Below are 17,555 nucleotides of genomic sequence, written 5' to 3'. Positions count from 1 at the left end.
ATCCTCTTAATGCTGCTGATACGCCAAGTAATCTGGGAGAGGCCAGCCACCATGTGTGTGTGCCCATGTGCCATAACACCTCCTCCTCCATGCTTTACGGTGGGAACTACACATGCAGAGATCATCCGTTCACCCACACTGCATCTCACAATGACACGGTGGTTTGAACCAAAAATCTCAAATTTGGACTCCAGACAAAAGGACACATTTCCATCGGTCTAATGTCCATTGCTCATGTTTCTTGGTCCAAGCAGGTCTCTCTTTCTTATTGGTGTCCTTTAGTAGTGGTTGCAGCAATTCGACCATGAAGGCCTGATTCACACAGTCCCCTCTGAAAAGTTGATGTTGAGATGTGTGAACTCTATGAAGCATTTATTTGGGCTGCAATTTCTGAGACTGGTAACGCTAATGAACATATCCTCTGCAGCAGAGGTAACTCTGGGTCTTCCATTGCTGTGGCGGTCCTCATGAGAGCCAGTTTCATCATAGCGCTTGATGGTTTTTGCGACTGCACTTGAAGAAACTTTCAAAGTTCTTGAAATGTTCCGTATTGACTGACATTCATGTCTTAAAGTAATGATGGACTGTCCTTTCTCTTTGCTTATTTGAGCTGTTCTTGCCATAATATGGACTTGGTCTTTTACCAAATAGGGCTATCTTCTGTATACCCCCCCCCCCCCCCCCCCCACCTTGTCACAACACAACTGATTGGCTCAAACACATTAATAAGGAAATAAATTCCACAAATTCCACACATTAACTTTTAACAAGGCACACCTGTTAATTGAAATGCATTCCAGGTGACTATCTCATGAAGCTGGTTGAGAGAATGCCAAGAGTGTGCAAATCTGTCATCAAGGCAAAAGGTGGCCATTTGAAGAATCTCAAATATAAAATATATTTTGATTTGTTTAACAATGTAGAAAATAGTAAAAATAAAGAAAAGCCCTGGAATGAGTAGGTGTGTCCAAACTTTTGACTGGTACTTTACATATTGGTTCCTTTCATGTGTGTGTCCTGATCTTATTCTGTGAGTGTTCAGACTGGGCTCTCAGGCAGGCCAGGGCCTGTGGCCATGATCAATAATCAGGTGACCGTGGCCGCTAGCCTTGATCCTAATTAGCCTAGCTTTAGATGCGATTAGCCTGCACCTGAGCCCCATTCTCAGTCTTAAAAACAACTCCCTCCCAATCAGCCTCACTACCCAGAACCCCTAGCATCAGCCCAATACAGGGACAAGCATCTGGGCAGGCAGGGACAAGACACCTCACTTCATGCACCAGATCTCTCTCTTCACAGTAATGTTGAAATACTCTTTTTTACACAGTCACAGTTTGTCTTGTAGGTGATCCAAATCATATCTATTTTTACTAAGCTACCATGGTCTTTGAATAGGTTATAATCATGGGGTATTTTTGCTGACCTGGATAGCTCTGACAGTCCTGTCAGTCTGCATAAAGAGAAACATGAGTGTTCCCCCCTCCTTACCAATCCCTGGCAAAGACATACACTCTGAAGTACACACTCACACACACTCTCACACACACTCCACCGACCCCAAATGCCACCTTCAACCATTTCAAAACGCAAACACTCCAAATAGATACGTCATCAAGTCACTTCACCAGATTCAACATGCTCAGTTTGTCTCACTTTTTTTTTCTAACTCTCACACACAACACACACACTTCAGCCGGTCTCCTGGTCAATCTACTTTATCGTTCAAAGAGACGCAGGGATATTTGCAGAACTGATACCAATGATGATGGCTCTATTAACCTGCAGGCTGCTGGGTCAGACAGGGACCTTTACACATCTACCATCTCATCCCTCCCTTATCCCACTCTCCTGCATTCTTGTATGACCTCCAGTCACTGCCAATATCACCACTCACACTCCAGCAGGCCTGCTCAATTGAGGCTTAAAATGACTATATCATCCTATATCTATCAACGCAAGAAGAATCTAATCCTCTAGTCTATTTCATGGGTTATTTTTATGATGTGAAAAACAAATTTCACCTCACTCCTGACATTAGACACACTGTTTATAGAAGGCAGAGGATAAGAAAACATCTAAGGAAAAAGATAAGGAGAGTAGGAGAAAGGTTATGATGATAATGATCAATGATAATGAACATTATAGTAGGAGATTCAATATGGCTGCCAGAAGGAGGATGTAATTTGGCCTTTAATTGTGGGTAAAGAAATGAAGCAGAGAGAAGCCATGAAGAAAAGGGAATTATTCCTTAATGAATGGGAAATGGGATGGGGTATTTTTGGACGAGATGATTCTAAACAGGGTTCTGATGTATGTGTTTATTGTGTGTTTGCTTCCCTTGGTTGCCTGTGTGTGTCAGACGCTAATTTGATGAGAGCGCTGGGTGCATGGTGGGCATGATATGAGCTGGCCCTGCATGACTCCTCGCTCACACACTCGCGCACACACTCACACAGTCTGTTCGAGGTTACAGCCTGCCTGTTCGGATGAACAGATTGACGTGTAGGGACTACGGACCAGTAGGCCTACAACGACATTATTATTGATTAAGTTTATTTCACAGGGACAATGCTAAATAATCAACATTTCTGTAAATCTGTCAGATTTAGCTATTTCAAAATCTCACGAATGAATTAGAAATGCCTTATGCACAGACATAGTAATAACCTCCCAATCCTCACTGACATCTCCATGACATCCTAATACACACAGTATGTCAGTTTCTGCCATCATAACTGTGTGTTTTACACGAATTAGCGTGGAACTTCAGCTCTCTTATTGATTCATAATAACCTCTCCCCTCTCATTAACACTGGGGACTCATGTCATTAAGTCTGGACATTCACACTGGGGTACATAGACAAACACTGGGACACACAAACTGGGACACACACACATGCAAGCACACACACACATACACACAGTGCTCAGGTAACCTCCCTGTCAGTCTCTCCTTCCCCTCTCCTCTTGTCAACCAGGCCTATAAGAACAGATTCAGACCTTGAAACAGATGGAGACTGTCTCACACAATATGTACTAACCTCAGCCATCAACAACCAATCAACATTAAGGAGCCAGGCAGACCCACCTCTGAGTAAACATGCCTGCATTATTTTGGGATGTTTACCGTGGTCTCTCTTTTCCCATCTTTGTGGATGTTTTCTATAATACATTCTAAGTGAGGTCCTGTCCTCTGTATGATGTTTTACCTTTGACCTTGTGTTGTAAGAGAGGTATGTCCTGCTTGGACCTTAGCAGCCAAATCCTCTCCCCATAGTCATGCCTCCACCTCACGCTCTCTCTGGTTTCACTAGGTTTCTCACTCACTCAATAGATCAATACAAATGGAGAGTAATTTGAGAATACATAGAGGACCAGATAAATAACTAAAATAGCTTAAACAGGGTCATTCAAGGACGATGATTCTGCAGTCAATGTGGCAAGTAGTTCACACCTACATTAGCTTTTATTTTACAACATTATGATGGTCCAAATGAGCTCCCTGGTTTTGCTATCTACCGAAATACTGCTAGTGTTAACTTCACCTTGAGCAAAGCAAAACATTGTCCCAGAAGAACACAAATCTATATTTCCTCTCACCCATGCATACTAAGTAAGAGATAGCCTGACTGACTGACTGCAGACTCTCCTGGCTACTCTGTCTGCTCAGAGTAGTTTTTTATTGAATCTACAGTCTACATACTGGCATCTACTGTTAGCTTTGGGAACTCAAACTCCCCCAATTACTTATAGCCTATTATGAAGACAGTGCACTGAGAAAACTGCAGTAATGATACAATTGTGAGAGAGATAAAATTACAAAAGTAATGCAAATGAATTCATAATGTTGTTGACAGTATTATATTTTGAAGCATTGCATAAGATCTCATCACGTTGCATTAAAGCAAAAACACCTAAAGTAGCTAGCAGTAGTTGTAAAAAAGTACAAATACAATCAAGTACATACTTGGTTCGGCATACAACATTTCCAACAACAGAGTTATTGTGCGTGATTAGGCAAAACAATCTATTCAATGAGTAATACACATTATAAATGTTAAAGGGATACTTTGGGATTTTGGCAATGATTTTATCAACTTCCCCGGAATCAGATGAACTCATGGATACCATTTGTATGTCTCTGCATGCAGTATGAAGGAAGTTAGAGGTAGTTTCGTGCGCGAATGCTAACTAGTGTTAGCGCAATGACTGGAAGTGTATGGTATCTACTAGCATGCAAGCAGTTACCATAGATTTCCAGTCATTGTGCTAACGCTAGATAGCAATTGCACTAACGATAGTTAGTAACTTCCTTCAAACTGTATGCAGAGACATAACATTTGTATCCACGAGTTCATCTTACTCTGGGGAAGTAGATAAAGGGCTTCATCCTGAAGTATCACTTTAACACATTCTCATGCCATATAACCACAGTATAACTACTGATAGATATTGATATGGTAAATAGGGTATAGGGACGGGAATACAATAGGGCAGGCTCAGCAATAGCCAGTTCAGTGAACTGACTCTCTCTCTGTGACCTTGCTATGTACTTGAGGTTCAAAGCATGTATTTGGTCATGGTTGTGTGTATTTGGCCAAGGTTCTGTAAACAGCTGGCCAGGCACATGGATTAGGTATTGTACTGGGTTGTAGTTAATACAGTTCACAAGGGAAATGGTGTCAAAATGTCCTCCATAGAGAGTAAGAAAAGCATTCAGGTATATGATTATATTACGGTATGCTATAAAAAATAATATGATCTGATCTCATGAGCTACATCAGCATGTTATATAATGTGTGTGTGTGTGTATGTGTAGTATGTACAGCATGTGCACTGACCTCATTAATGCCACACACACAGAGCAACCAGCAAAGCCTGTACATCTGAAATATACTGAATTAACAGTGAGAGAGAGAAATGTATGCACAGATGACTGTAAGTCGCTTTGGATAAACGCGTCTGCTAAATGGCATGTATTATTATTCTATTATGATATATAAAGAAATGATACCCTCAAACCTCTGTGGAGAAGAAAAAACATTTGCCCATTCTTTATCAAGAAATACTTCAGAATACCTCTCCTTATTTCAGCTGAATATGCACTTTTCTGCCTTTCAAGAAGAGACAATAACACATAACATCTCAGTTCCAGTTTAGTTAACCTAACAAGTATCAAGTATCCAGTAAGACTACCCCTCTCTACTATTCAGTCTTCTGTTGCAGACAGCAGAACTCCCTCCACCAAGAATTCCTGTTTGAAAGTGTCTTAAGGCACGGTTTTTGGATAAGGGAATAATCACTGTGGAATCGAACAGCCCGGAGTGGATATGGGAGGAGCCCCAGAGGTCGTACCCCATCAGACCCCGCCCCTTGACTCTCAGATGTCTTCAGACTCGTGACGCGCCAACGCCAGGGGTAGCGTGGCCCCACACGGGCCCTGGAAATGGTACCTGTACATCAGCACCACACACACACACACACACACACACACCAAATACCCGACAAAGCAAGGATAAAAGGAGAAATCTGAGAAATGCTCACCAGTGTCTCCCTAAGGAAGTGTTACAAAGGACTTCAAGATGTTTGGTTCTTAATTTCCCTGTTGTGCAAATAACTGACACACATCTGATCATATCAGATCTAAGACCAAAGAGCTAATAACGCTGACTGATTTCAAACCTTACAAACTGTGTGATGCAGTAGAATCATGAATAAAACACATTTTATCAGGCTCTGTTTAGATGAAGAATCCCTATTTGATTAAACATATCCCGTTTGACTTTTTAAAAAATGACTATTTGACTTCACAAAATTGATTTGTATTTGTGTTTTTTACATCAAAAAAAGTAATTGAAAATCCCAAAATAAACTTTTATTACAACAAAAACATGTAATTTTCTAATAGTGGTAGGATGTGACTTACGTGAAGCGTGTGGTCTCAGAGGTGGTGTCAATGTTGAACTCTGCTACTGGCACGCCCCTGGACGCCACCTGGGGGGCAAACATGGCTGCCGGGTACACTATGGAGGAGGTGCCAACCTGGGGGCAGATAGAGGGCATAGGCACCAGCAAAGCCATTTAGGAGAAATATATGTATACTATACATTGGTCTGAACATCAGTTTCAGGTGTGTGGTGATTTATATCAGGCTCTGTCTCTACAGTGTATTACAAAATCTCATTACATACTAAAGTGTGTATATAAAGAAGACATTTTCTAAAGATAAAGATTGAGATACATAGCAACAACAAGATCTCCAGCAACTATGAGGCCAACTCACCACCAGACACAGATCACAGGTGTCCAGCACCGTCTCCACCTTGGTCAAGACGTGTGAGTCTAGAGTTTCCCCGAACCAGGTCACATTGGGCCTGAGCAGACCATGACAGTCACTCTTCTCACACCTGCACATAAAACCACCAAGGGATGACATCATCAGTCACATGCAGGCAAACATCACACATAACAGGTGTATGGTTACCTAGGATTGAGAAGAGGTCAAGTTAAAAGCAAATAATACTCTACTGCCACCATGTGGAAAATATTTTATCACTGTGGCTTGGATTTTCTGTGGTAGACTTTTGTACAAAAAAGATGTCAAAAGATAGACAGAACCAAACTAATCCCCACCTACCTTGGCAGCTCCTCTGGGGGAATCTTGGCATCACTGGTATCTGGGTCAGGAGAACTGTGGAACAAATGAATACAACAATTTTTCTAAAAGTCAAGTTATACATTCAATGTAGAACATTCGCCTGAGCAGGTGATTGTACTTTACTGAGGGGCTGTAGTGCTGCTTACCCTTTCCCCTCTAGGGCAGCACATATTGGACTGCTCTGGTTCACAGCCACATGTCCACAGCTCACACAGCGCGTCTCAAACAGACTTCCTGATGATTTACAGGGGAGGAAAACAGAACTGAGCACCATCCAGACACTTTGGAGAAGTCTCTCAAAAACATGCTGATAATGACAACATTTGTCCAAGTTATCTTATGTTCAACTTTTGACAACCACCACTAGAGCAAGGGCTAATTATTTGAGTACATCTTCTGAGCTTACTTATTAACAATGGAGCCTCTCTTGAAACAGTGCCTTCTTTCTAAAACATTTTTGCCTGTGGCCTTGTCTGAACCAATCCCTGCTGCCCAGCCCTTCCCAGCCCTCTCAAAGGCCCACCTAGCCCTCTCCCAGCCCCAGCCCTCTCACCGTGGATCTTGAGGACATGTCTGGATCCGGCCTGGCGGTGCAAATCGTCTATGACCTGGGTGATGACTACGACAGAGCGGCCCTGCTTCCTCAGCCGGGCCTCACACTCTGCAATGGCCAGGTGGGCTGCATTGGGCCCCTTACTCAGCATCACTTCACGTCGGTAGTGGTAGAACTCCCACACCAGGGAAGGGTTCCGAAAGAAGGCCTCAGGGGTGGCTATGTCCTGTGGACAGAGATGGACAAGGACATGGGTGGGGAGGGTTAGGGGTCAAAGTTCACAGGGCAAGGAGGTAGAGTCTAAGGGGTCAGGGTGGAGATGGATGGGATAAGTCTACAGTGTTAGGGGCAGGCTGGATGAGAATATGTGACTAGGTAAAGAGCAGGTGGGAGGACTGGGTCAAAGTTAGAGCAGAGAACAGCAAGGCACGTTGAGTTGTAGATTTAGAGATCTCAGGGAAAAAAGGAACAAAATAAACATGACATTTTCACATATTTAACAGTGTGAACAAGCTCCCATAAATAAACACTTGGGGGCACAGGATGGAACAAACACAACTTGAAGGTTTGTTTTGATTCTCTCTCTCTCAAAGTGAATCTCTAATGAGACTGTCCTACTTAGATTAACTGATACTGGCTGCAGCTCCTTAGCTCTCCCTGGGAACCGCACACAGTAACCGTGGTTACACAAGTAACCCTCCCCCCTCCTCATTGTTGTTGTCATGACAAATCCATTGATACGGGAGGACACTCCCCTCCTTATGTACTTGGACAGTGTAGCTAACATTTTAAATGTGGCTCTATACTCCAGCATTTTGGATTTGAGATCAAATGTTTCATATAAGGCGACAGTACAGAATGTCACAATGACAACATAAAGCTTGTGACTACAAACTTGTTGGATGCATTTACAGCTTTGGTTCTGTTTGGGATTATGTTTTGTCCATTAGAAAGTCAATGGTGAATAATGCATTGTGTAATTTTGGAGTCACTTTTATTGTAAGTGACAATAATAATAATTTGGTGGGCGCTTATATTTGTCCTATTTCACACATGTACAAGTGTTTATACAACGGGTAGTTTGGAATTCCCATAGAGTCTATCCTGCCCATGATATACTAGACATTATACAACGGGTGGGTCTAATCCTGGATGCTGATTGGTTAAAACCGCATTACAGCCGGTGTCTATTCCAGAAGTTACCACCGGTTAAAACTATGACGTTGAAATGCCAATTTACTCTGTTCCATCTCACTGCGCAATCCACTGTCTCATCAGCCCAGCCAGGCAATTTATAATCTTGAGCTTCATTATTAAAAGCGTCGAGACATTATCTCCCATTTATTTTAGACTAGCATTTGATTTTCAACAGCGGAGATTTGTATAAACCTTGCCATCTTTCTCTTCGACATTTGCAACATTGTTTCAATATTGAAATTCGATCTCTAGCTGTCCCATAGTAATGAATGTGTCGGGAGTCGAGACAAGACAGATAGCTTTTCTCAGCCACTCGAAATCATGAATCAGCTGGCATAATTTTTATGGATATATACAAAGAAATGTCAATAGAAAACAGGTCAAATGAAATGAAATGCAGCTTTTTTTTTGCCATAGCAACCTACAAAGTTCTAGAACTATAAACCAACACTTGGGTAGTTTTGCTTTACATGGCAGTCAATACGAATAGAACTAACGATCAGAGAACGCCTAAAATTGCAATTGACAACCAGTGTTAGTGAATGTAACACCACGTTTTGTGGAAAAATGTACGGTTCGGGAAATAATCTTGCTTTTTAATGCTGGTAACCCATTGCATAAAAGCAATAATACACTCAAGCCCATGTGTTATGGTAAAAATTGTACATGCATGTGTGAATTGGAAATGTGTTTTTTGCATATCCCAACTCCCCCTGAGACACCCTCGAAGAGTGTGGTCACGGTCATGAATTAAATGAATTGTGAATGATGATGAGTGAGACGGACAAATATCATACCTCCCATAAAAAGCTAAATTACTCTGCTATTGGTCATCGTGAGAGGTAAGCATGTTTTGTTGTAGCCTTTGTAACTTTCTTGTATCATTATTCATTCATGATTTTTCTTAATTGTTCAGAAACATCTTATTTATTCACTTAGAAAGAAAATGACTCTAGTCATCATTTCCCATTCAGTTCCAATTGGGCAAAACATAATCAAAAACACAACCAAACAAACTGCAAATGCATCCAACGAGTTTGTAGTCACAAACTTGATGTAGTCATTGAATGCTAGGAATATGGGACCAAACACAAAATGTTTGACTACTTTAATACCCTATAAGTGAATTTGTCCAATTACTTATGACTTCTTCAAATGGGGGGACTACATATATAAAGTGCTTTCATTTCTAAACGGTAAAACAGAATAAAAGGTAACATTCTGTACTGACGGCTCATATGAAATATTTGATGTCATATCCAAAATGTTGGAGTATAGAGTCAAATGTAAAATTGTAGCTTCACTGTCCAAATACATATGGAGGGGAGTGTTTATAGCATTATTTTTTTTTATTTTTTTTTATTTCACCTTTATTTAACCAGGTAAGCCAGTTGAGAACAAGTTCTCATTTACAACTGCGACCTGGCCAAGATAAAGCAAAGCAGTGCGATAAAAACAACAACACAGAGTTACATATGGGGTAAACAAAACATAAAGTCAAAAATACAACAGAAAATATATATACAGTGTGTGCGAATGTAGTAAGTTATGGAGGTAAGGAAATAAATAGGCCATAGTGCAAAATAGTTACAATTTCGTATTAACACTGGAATGATAGATGTGCAAAAGATGATGTGCAAATAGAGATACTGGGGTGCAAATTAGCAAAAATAAATAACAATATGGGGATGAGGTAGTTGGGTGGGATAATTTCAGAATGGCTGTGTACAGGTGCAGTGATCGGTAAGCTGCTCTGACAACTGACGTTTAAAGTTAGTGAGGGATATAAGAGTCTCTAGCTTCAGAGATTTTTGCAGTTCGTTCCAGTCATTGGCAGCAGAGAACTGGAAGGAATGGCGGCCAAAGGAGGTGTTGGCTTTGGGGATGACCAGTGAGATATACCTGCTGGAGCGCAGACTATGGGTGGGTGTTGCTATGGTGACCAGTGAGCTAAGGTAAGACGGGGATTTGCCTAGCAATGATTTATAGATGACCTGGAGCCAGTGGGTTTGGCGATTAATATGTAGTGAGGGCCAGCCAACAAGAGCATACAGGTCACAATGGTGGGTAGTATATGAGGCTTTGGTGACAAAACGGATGGCACTGTGATAGACTACATCCAATTTGCTGAGTAGAGTGTTGGAGGCTAATTTGTAAATGACATCGCCGAAGTCAACAATTATGTAAATGTCTGTGTGTCCATGAGCATGACAAGATTGTGAAATTAAAGCCTGTAGGTCTATATATGTCTGTTTTACATTACCTGAGACTGCCATTTCCTCCAGTAGCCCGCAGCACCCCTAAAGGTAGGCACCCCACTCTCTGCACTCACACCTGCCCCAGTAATGATGGCTATGTGCCTGGCTTTAGAGAAGATATTTCGGAATTCTGACATATCTACAGAAGAGAAAAATTAATACATTAACAAGAGCCATTAGAGCAGGGATGGGAAACATTGACGGGGTGGGGTGCCACAAAAACCTGAAATCATCATGAGGGGCCGCAGTGGCTCGCGGGTCTGCAAACCCACACATGCAGTCAGAGCCAGCCCTAGCCTTTTGGGGGCCCCAAGTAAAATGTTGTTGGGGGGGCCCGCCCCGCCCACCTTGGGAACAAAACATTTTCTCGGCCCCACTCTTGACAGCGGAAATAAAAAAAAAATGTTTTAGAGTTAATTTCCAGCAATTCTATACATTTTGCCATGGGGCGGAGAGAAGATTTAGCAATTTTATAACACATTTCATGCAATTTTACTCATTTTGCCATGGGGCAGAGAGAAATGTTTGCAGTTTTGAATATGATAGCTGAGTGAGAGTGACTAACAAAATCAATTGGGGCCCCCTGGTTGGTAATTCGACCATGATTACTACAAGTTTAGACAGCTGGCTAGACTAAATTAGCAATCTAAAAATGTTTAGCTGACATGGGCTAATTGAGTGACTGTCAGTGACTGACATAACAATAGAAAAACTGCTGATGCCCAACCAAATGTATTTATTTATTTATTTTTTTGGGGGGGAATTTATCCACGGGCTTAAGACTGTTCACTCAGCAGCAGCAGCCTAGGCCTACTATTTAACACTAGAATGTCAAGCCAATGTATGGAGAGCACTACATGCCAGTAGGAAAGGAGGAACTTCTGAATTCAGATCATGCATGTGGTAGGACCTTACCTGAACTGGCAGACCTGGTCATCTCTACCAAAGGCCCACGTGTCACTGGAGAAGTCACGCGAGGACCAAGTCCAATTGAAACTAGATGTCGAAGAATCATTGTCACTACAGCTCTGTAAGAGAAGACAGAAAGTTAGGATAATTATTTTCTGACTTCCTTGGAAGTCAGATGGACAAACTATATAATTACACATTTGCATTCATAAACTCTTAAGGCCACGGTCATTTATACATGTACCCTCATCCTGTCATTTAGTTGTTTGAATGTGGGAATGAGAATTGTCACCAGTGCCTGATCAATGTCAACTGGCTGCTATATAAATATTTACTTGTTGTGCATGACAGGCTTGCATTTGAACAACACGTTTTGCGTGGGCATAGGCTTTTGCATTCTGAATGGTGTTTAGGCTACAACGTGTCCCAACCAGCACAGTCTACACAATAAGTTTTACAAGTTGATTGTCATTGAGCAAACTCATTCAAATCAGCTGTGGCTCGTAAATCAAATATTTCTATAAAAATGTTGAACGGAGTATTGAATAAATAAATATATAATTTCCTCAACGACAGCCTACATTTCTAAAACTTTGAAAACAGGGACATAAAGAAGAGCCATCTTGAATTCTAAAAGTAGCTAAATTCCAAATGTCAGGATAAAAATGTTACATGCAGGCAAATAAGTTGTACAACGATCACTACATTGAATTGCCTTGTTCAGAATAACTCGAGTTCATACATACCCAGCAGTTACCAGATGGCGAGGCAAAGTTTGTTTACTTTTCTTACTGTATTTAATTTGAAAACCCGTAAAGACTCCCTTGCTGTCGCAAAGCATTGAAGATTCCGCTCCAAAATCCACTACTGAGGGGAAAGTTGTAGGCTACTTTAGTTTATAGTGCCCTCTGGTGGTGTAATTTTTTTTTTTTTTTATCTCTCTCGACCTCAGACAAGATTTGTGTTCTTTCTTTCTTTCTTTCTTTCTTTCTTTCTTTCTTTCTTTCTTTCTTTCTTTCTTTCTTTCTTTCTTTCTTTCTTTCTTTCTATCCACTTGCTGATACATCCATACAGGAGCCTATATTTATAATTTAACTCCACAAGTCGGCATTGGATAGGCTATTTTGAAAATGTAGGCCATTTACTTGATTATAAATTATTTTTTGCCTCTATTCCATTCTCATTCCCATCTGTCTGCTGTTGGGTTAAGGAGCTTTGTAGTAGCGGCTCCACCTCGCTTCAAAAGTCACATCTCCCTCTCCCGTCTCTCCTCATTCAATTTTTTCCCTCCCCATCAGTACCTCCTCGTGAGCGGCCGTGGCTCTGTGTCTGTCCCAACACGCAAGTCGTCACTGGACGCTGCTCAAATTGATGGCGGCTTCTCCGGAGGACCATGTAGACCGCCGGCCGATCAGGAGAGTCCGGTCCAAGAGCGATACCCCTTACCTCGCCGAAGCCAGAGTTTCCTTCAACCTGCACACAGGTAGGTTGCTTCTCACGTTTGGCCATTGGTTTTCAGAGCGTAGCCGATAAAGCAACTGCACCTAACCTTACTAGCCTATTGTAAACTAACGGTTTTGTAACACATCATTATATTTGATAGTATTTTTTTTACTGAGACTGTGCTCGATCTGCACTATTGCCAGTGGGCTCTAGTGCATGTAGCCTGTAATGTGGAACTTTGGTTTTTCGTCATTTGCAATTTTGGTAGCATTTTGGACAAGTTTATAATATCAATCGAATTGTCTGATCAGCGAATTGATCATTTGCGATTAGGTTATGTAAGAAGAAGAACAAGATTTATGGTTATTGTTCAACGTGTGAGATTTGATTTCGTGAGAGAACGGCATTAGGTATTAATTCAATTCAGTTACATAATAGAGAAGCATTCGAATGGCAATCTGAGCCCCAACGTGATCGTAGTCACCAGCAAGGTGTTCAGGATTAGGCCACACCGGATAGATCCCTGACAGAGAACAGATTGGTGTTGACTGTTAAAGCACCGATGTATGTTAGCTACATCCACATTATTACATACAGTGTAAGATACTATTAATGTATTGGATGATGATTAGATTTTGTTTATGGCTTGTGGGAAACGTGCACAAATTGCTCCCCTCTGCGCGCCTAGGTGTATTGCATTCCTTGTTACCATGGTGACTTAGCATATTTCGGGCTGAGTCAGTTGTTATCCCACGAGACATTCATATGTTTTGCATTGTAATAGTATACAGCCTGAACCAAATGCAGCCAAATGTAGCCTTCCAATCAAATACCCTAGTTATTCTTATTTCGTTATCATGCAAAATAATGTATGTGGGATTGGATGATTGCCATGATGAATATGTTCATAAATAGATAGTGTCGGAGCCTTTTGCACGGTTTTAGTTGATAAATAGTCAATGCATCAGTTCAGTAGTCTTGCGGTGCTTCTTTCACGCGGCCGGAGCTGGCTGGCCACTGTGCTGTGGTGCTGAAACTGCTAGATAGGCAAGTTTGCCCGTCAGTTGCGTACGTGGAAAGACTTCGAATAACTTAAGGTAAATTATTTGATTGTTTTCTTTTAGGTGCTTGTTTTGTCTTAATCTGCTCTACTTTGTTAAACCAAACCAGATTGCTACATTTCTGATTTGATCATCATCCATCCCTCATCCAGGCGAATTGCATTTGTTTTTCCAGTCACACCCACACTGTGAATTCTGCTGTGACTAAACTGCAGCATCAGTCCCGATGGTGTTAAGATTGGCTTTACTGTGTTGTTGGTTAACACACAATATTGCACACCAGCTTGTAGTCCTTTGCATAGTTTTGGAAATAAATACTTTGCAGGCTATTGATGTATTTTGGAAATGTCTACTATCTTGTGTTTTGACTTGCCCTAAAACATGTTTTACTATGATCTGTAACGAATGAGTTGGAGCAGGTTACTTTACCCTCACTCTTCTAAAACAGTGACCCCAATCACATCAGGTAGGCTAAATGCTTTCCCTGATTATGTCTATTGTAATATGGGTGTGCCATGAGGGAGGGAGAGAGAGAGGGAGAAGGAGGAAGGGAGAGATAGAGCGAGAGAGAGAAGAGACAAATAGAGAGAGAGGTGGGGAGAGAATGATGGAGGGAGGTAGAAAGAGATGAAAAGAGAGAGAGAAAGGGAAACAGAGCAAGACAGAAACAGAGTGTTTCCATGTGGTGTGAGGCCAGCAGGAGGCCAAGTAGAGCTGTTATGTGGAAACAAGGTCACCAAGCCATTTGGCCCAGATGAGCCCTGAGGTAACCAGAACCTGTTCTAATGAGCCTGTCGGCCCGTGGAGGGGAGCATTCTGGGAGGGTTATGACTTTGCATGTCTCAGTCCTCCTTTTGCCAGTATTGGGAGGTGGCCTTAGTGGAAAGGGGCCAGGAGAATGGGGACCAGCACTACTGACAGCTGCACTATACCCCACCAGCACCTACATGATTCTTGGAATAGGCCTGAAGCATTCTGCTAATCTATATTCCACTGTATATGACCACAAATCTGTCTGCGCCAGACACCACAGATCACAATATGGTGTCAGATATCACACACTCATAGACGCACACACACAAACTCCAACAGACACAACATTCTGAGAGGACAACAGTACAATTATCTGAGGACACAGTTCCAAAGGCACTCTATTGTCTGACTGGCTGATGAACGTGTTGATCCCGGGTCAACATAATAACGATTTTTCATGTATGGCTTGAAGAAACCAGCATGTGCAATTCTATTCTGTACTCTGAACTGAAACTGCTGAAACATTTGGATCCCTGTTCTCCCAGGGTCACATACAGTAGGCTCATGTAGTCTCTGCTATGAGGCTAGCCCAGTCCTGCAAGGCTATAGCACCATAGCATCCAATTACTTTATGATAGGAATTACCCCATAATTGAATCAGGGGTGAGTACAGTAAGGGCTGAGGATGACAAGACGTACTGTAGGTATATTGAATTGGCCTGTTTAGCATTGTGTGGCTAATTTGATTGGTCTCTTTGATTAGATTAACCTGAGCTGAGTCATGCTGCTGGCTGCCATGTGAGTTCATCTTTAATAAAGTGGAGGTTTCTGTTGTTGTTAGAAACAGCAGCTAGGCTAAGCCCGGTTGTCTCTCACTGTTATGAAGCACCCAGTGATGTGATGCTGTACAGGTGAGTCCTAAATGGCACCCTATTCCCTAAATAGTGCACCACATTTGACCAGAGCCCTATGGGACGGTCGAAAATCCCAACAATGCCACCCTCTTGGAGGTTTGTCAGAGCAGCAGGTGACCATTCCAAAGGAGTATGTATCATGTACGGATGTATCTCTAAGCTATACATGGCTCTGCTTTGAGCGATTGGAACTACATCTGTCAGACTACTTAACTCAAGGTGAAGCCAGGATTTCAATCAACCATCCCAACAGGAAATTACTGCTAACCAGAGAAGCTGGTTGACACTTCCATTTCACACTGTGCACACAAACACAGAATGAATAGAATCCAGTACAAGCAAATGAAGGATTAGTATGGCAGGCTGCGAAGTGAATGTTTGGGTGAGAGCCGTGTGTGTGTTTGTGTGTGTGTGTGTGTGTGTGTGCATGCTTGCATGCGTGTTTGCGTGCATGTTTGTGTGCGTGGGTGCATGCGTGTGCTTGCAACGATATCTGTGTGTGTGTGCGCGACGGTGTGTGTGTGTGTTGTGTGTGTTGCCTGCCTGCTCGTCAGTCCAGCAGCTCTCTCATTAGATTAGTTTGTTTCGTTTGCTCATCACTCAGGCACAGCTTAACAACAGTCACATCTGTTATCTCCCTGTCACACACAGACACACACACTCTCTCACACACACACACATACAGACACACACACACCTCTCCCTTCCTTATACACACTCCCCTCTATTTCTCCTCATTCATTCTCTGTCAAACTCTAGCATACTGTCATCTTTTCTCAAACATTTTCACTTACTGAAGCCCTCCTTTGCCTCTCTATCTCACACACACAGTCACACAGTGTGTTTTAAGTTCAGATGTACTGGTTGTCAGTGCTCCCTTCAGATGGCTGTTACAGTGTTTTGTGGAAGGCATGAACCTTACCTTTGTGAGTGGTGCTCTTTGGCTCTCTAAAATGAGGTCAGATGGAAAGAGATGTATACTTTCTCTGTGTGTGCGTGTGTGCGCGTGCGAGTGCATTTGTGTGACAGACATATTTGGTATACTGTAGCTTTGACTGTTGACCCCTACAGCAGTGGTATTCAACCTTTTTCAGCAGGAACCCTCTTTTTTTCTACCAGAATTTCTGGGGACCCCTTATTAAAACGAATAAGTACATTTACTCAATCAAATTATCTTTCTCAAAAATGTTTGTATATTGTCCCATACAATAATCTGTACTCTTAAAGATGCACTATGCAGAAATTGCTCCGCCATTTCCCGCAAAAATTCTAATATTTAGCCTAATTTCAGTTTATGTGACAAAACAAGCAAGTATAGTGCTATGAAATATATTTTCCATAATCAAAAATATTGTATTTTCAGCTGTTTGAAGCTGGTGTACAAAACCAAAAGTAAAAGAGGCAAAAAAAAAAAAAGTATCAAATGTGAAGCATAGAAATAGTGCACATAGAACAGATCTACTGCTTCTAAGAATTTAAATGAGAATGACAGATCTATAACTCACATTTCTATGTGAATTTTGTCGGTCGCCCAAAAAGTAACATATTGCGGTTGCACATTTTGGCGACCCCACTGCAGTTCCCCCGCTTTGAATACCACTTCACTAGTATTGTGAAAAAAATCAAATCAGACAGTGGAGCCTTTCATCTGTGTGTGATTAAATTTGATCTGTTTTTGGTTTAGTTTAATCACATCTTTTGTACACTCCATATAGGATGGCTATCCTCATTGTTGATCTGTCTTACACAGTATTTGGTTTATCTTGTAATGTAATGTCTGTGATACACTGTGCATTTTACAGGGGTGGC

At 41.7% G+C, this 17,555-nt stretch overlaps 1 protein-coding gene across 1 annotated transcript; it reads right to left on the bottom strand.

Moving 5' to 3' along the window:
* Positions 1 to 3,845: 3,845 nt before the first annotated feature.
* Positions 3,846 to 12,425, bottom strand: LOC311147057 (NAD-dependent protein deacylase sirtuin-5A, mitochondrial-like). Its single transcript, XM_084183670.1, has 9 exons — positions 12,322 to 12,425; positions 11,582 to 11,694; positions 10,672 to 10,805; positions 7,212 to 7,437; positions 6,805 to 6,892; positions 6,638 to 6,691; positions 6,284 to 6,407; positions 5,927 to 6,042; positions 3,846 to 5,453 (listed from the first exon to the last, which is right to left on the bottom strand). The coding sequence occupies exons 1-9, from the start codon at positions 12,414 to 12,416 to the stop codon at positions 5,381 to 5,383; spliced, it is 1,023 nt and encodes a 340-aa protein (XP_084039796.1). The 5' UTR covers positions 12,417 to 12,425; the 3' UTR covers positions 3,846 to 5,380.
* Positions 12,426 to 17,555: the final 5,130 nt, after the last annotated feature.

Source organism: Coregonus lavaretus, assembly GCF_964263955.1.
Source record: "Coregonus lavaretus genome assembly, chromosome: 19".
NCBI lineage: Eukaryota > Metazoa > Chordata > Actinopteri > Salmoniformes > Salmonidae > Coregonus > Coregonus lavaretus.
This window is presented reverse-complemented; position numbering and strand designations above follow the sequence as displayed.

Bases quoted from the DNA above. Each gene is read 5' to 3' on its own strand.
- LOC311147057 (XM_084183670.1), bottom strand. From the start codon at position 12,416: ATGCTTTGCGACAGCAAGGGAGTCTTTACGGGTTTTCAAATTAAATAC. The intron at 11,695-12,321 runs GTATGTATGAAC...CTTCTCTTACAG, and splicing joins CGCCATCTGGTAACTGCTGG to AGCTGTAGTGACAATGATTC. The intron at 6,893-7,211 runs GTGAGAGGGCTG...GTAAATCATCAG, and splicing joins ACATGTCCTCAAGATCCACG to GAAGTCTGTTTGAGACGCGC.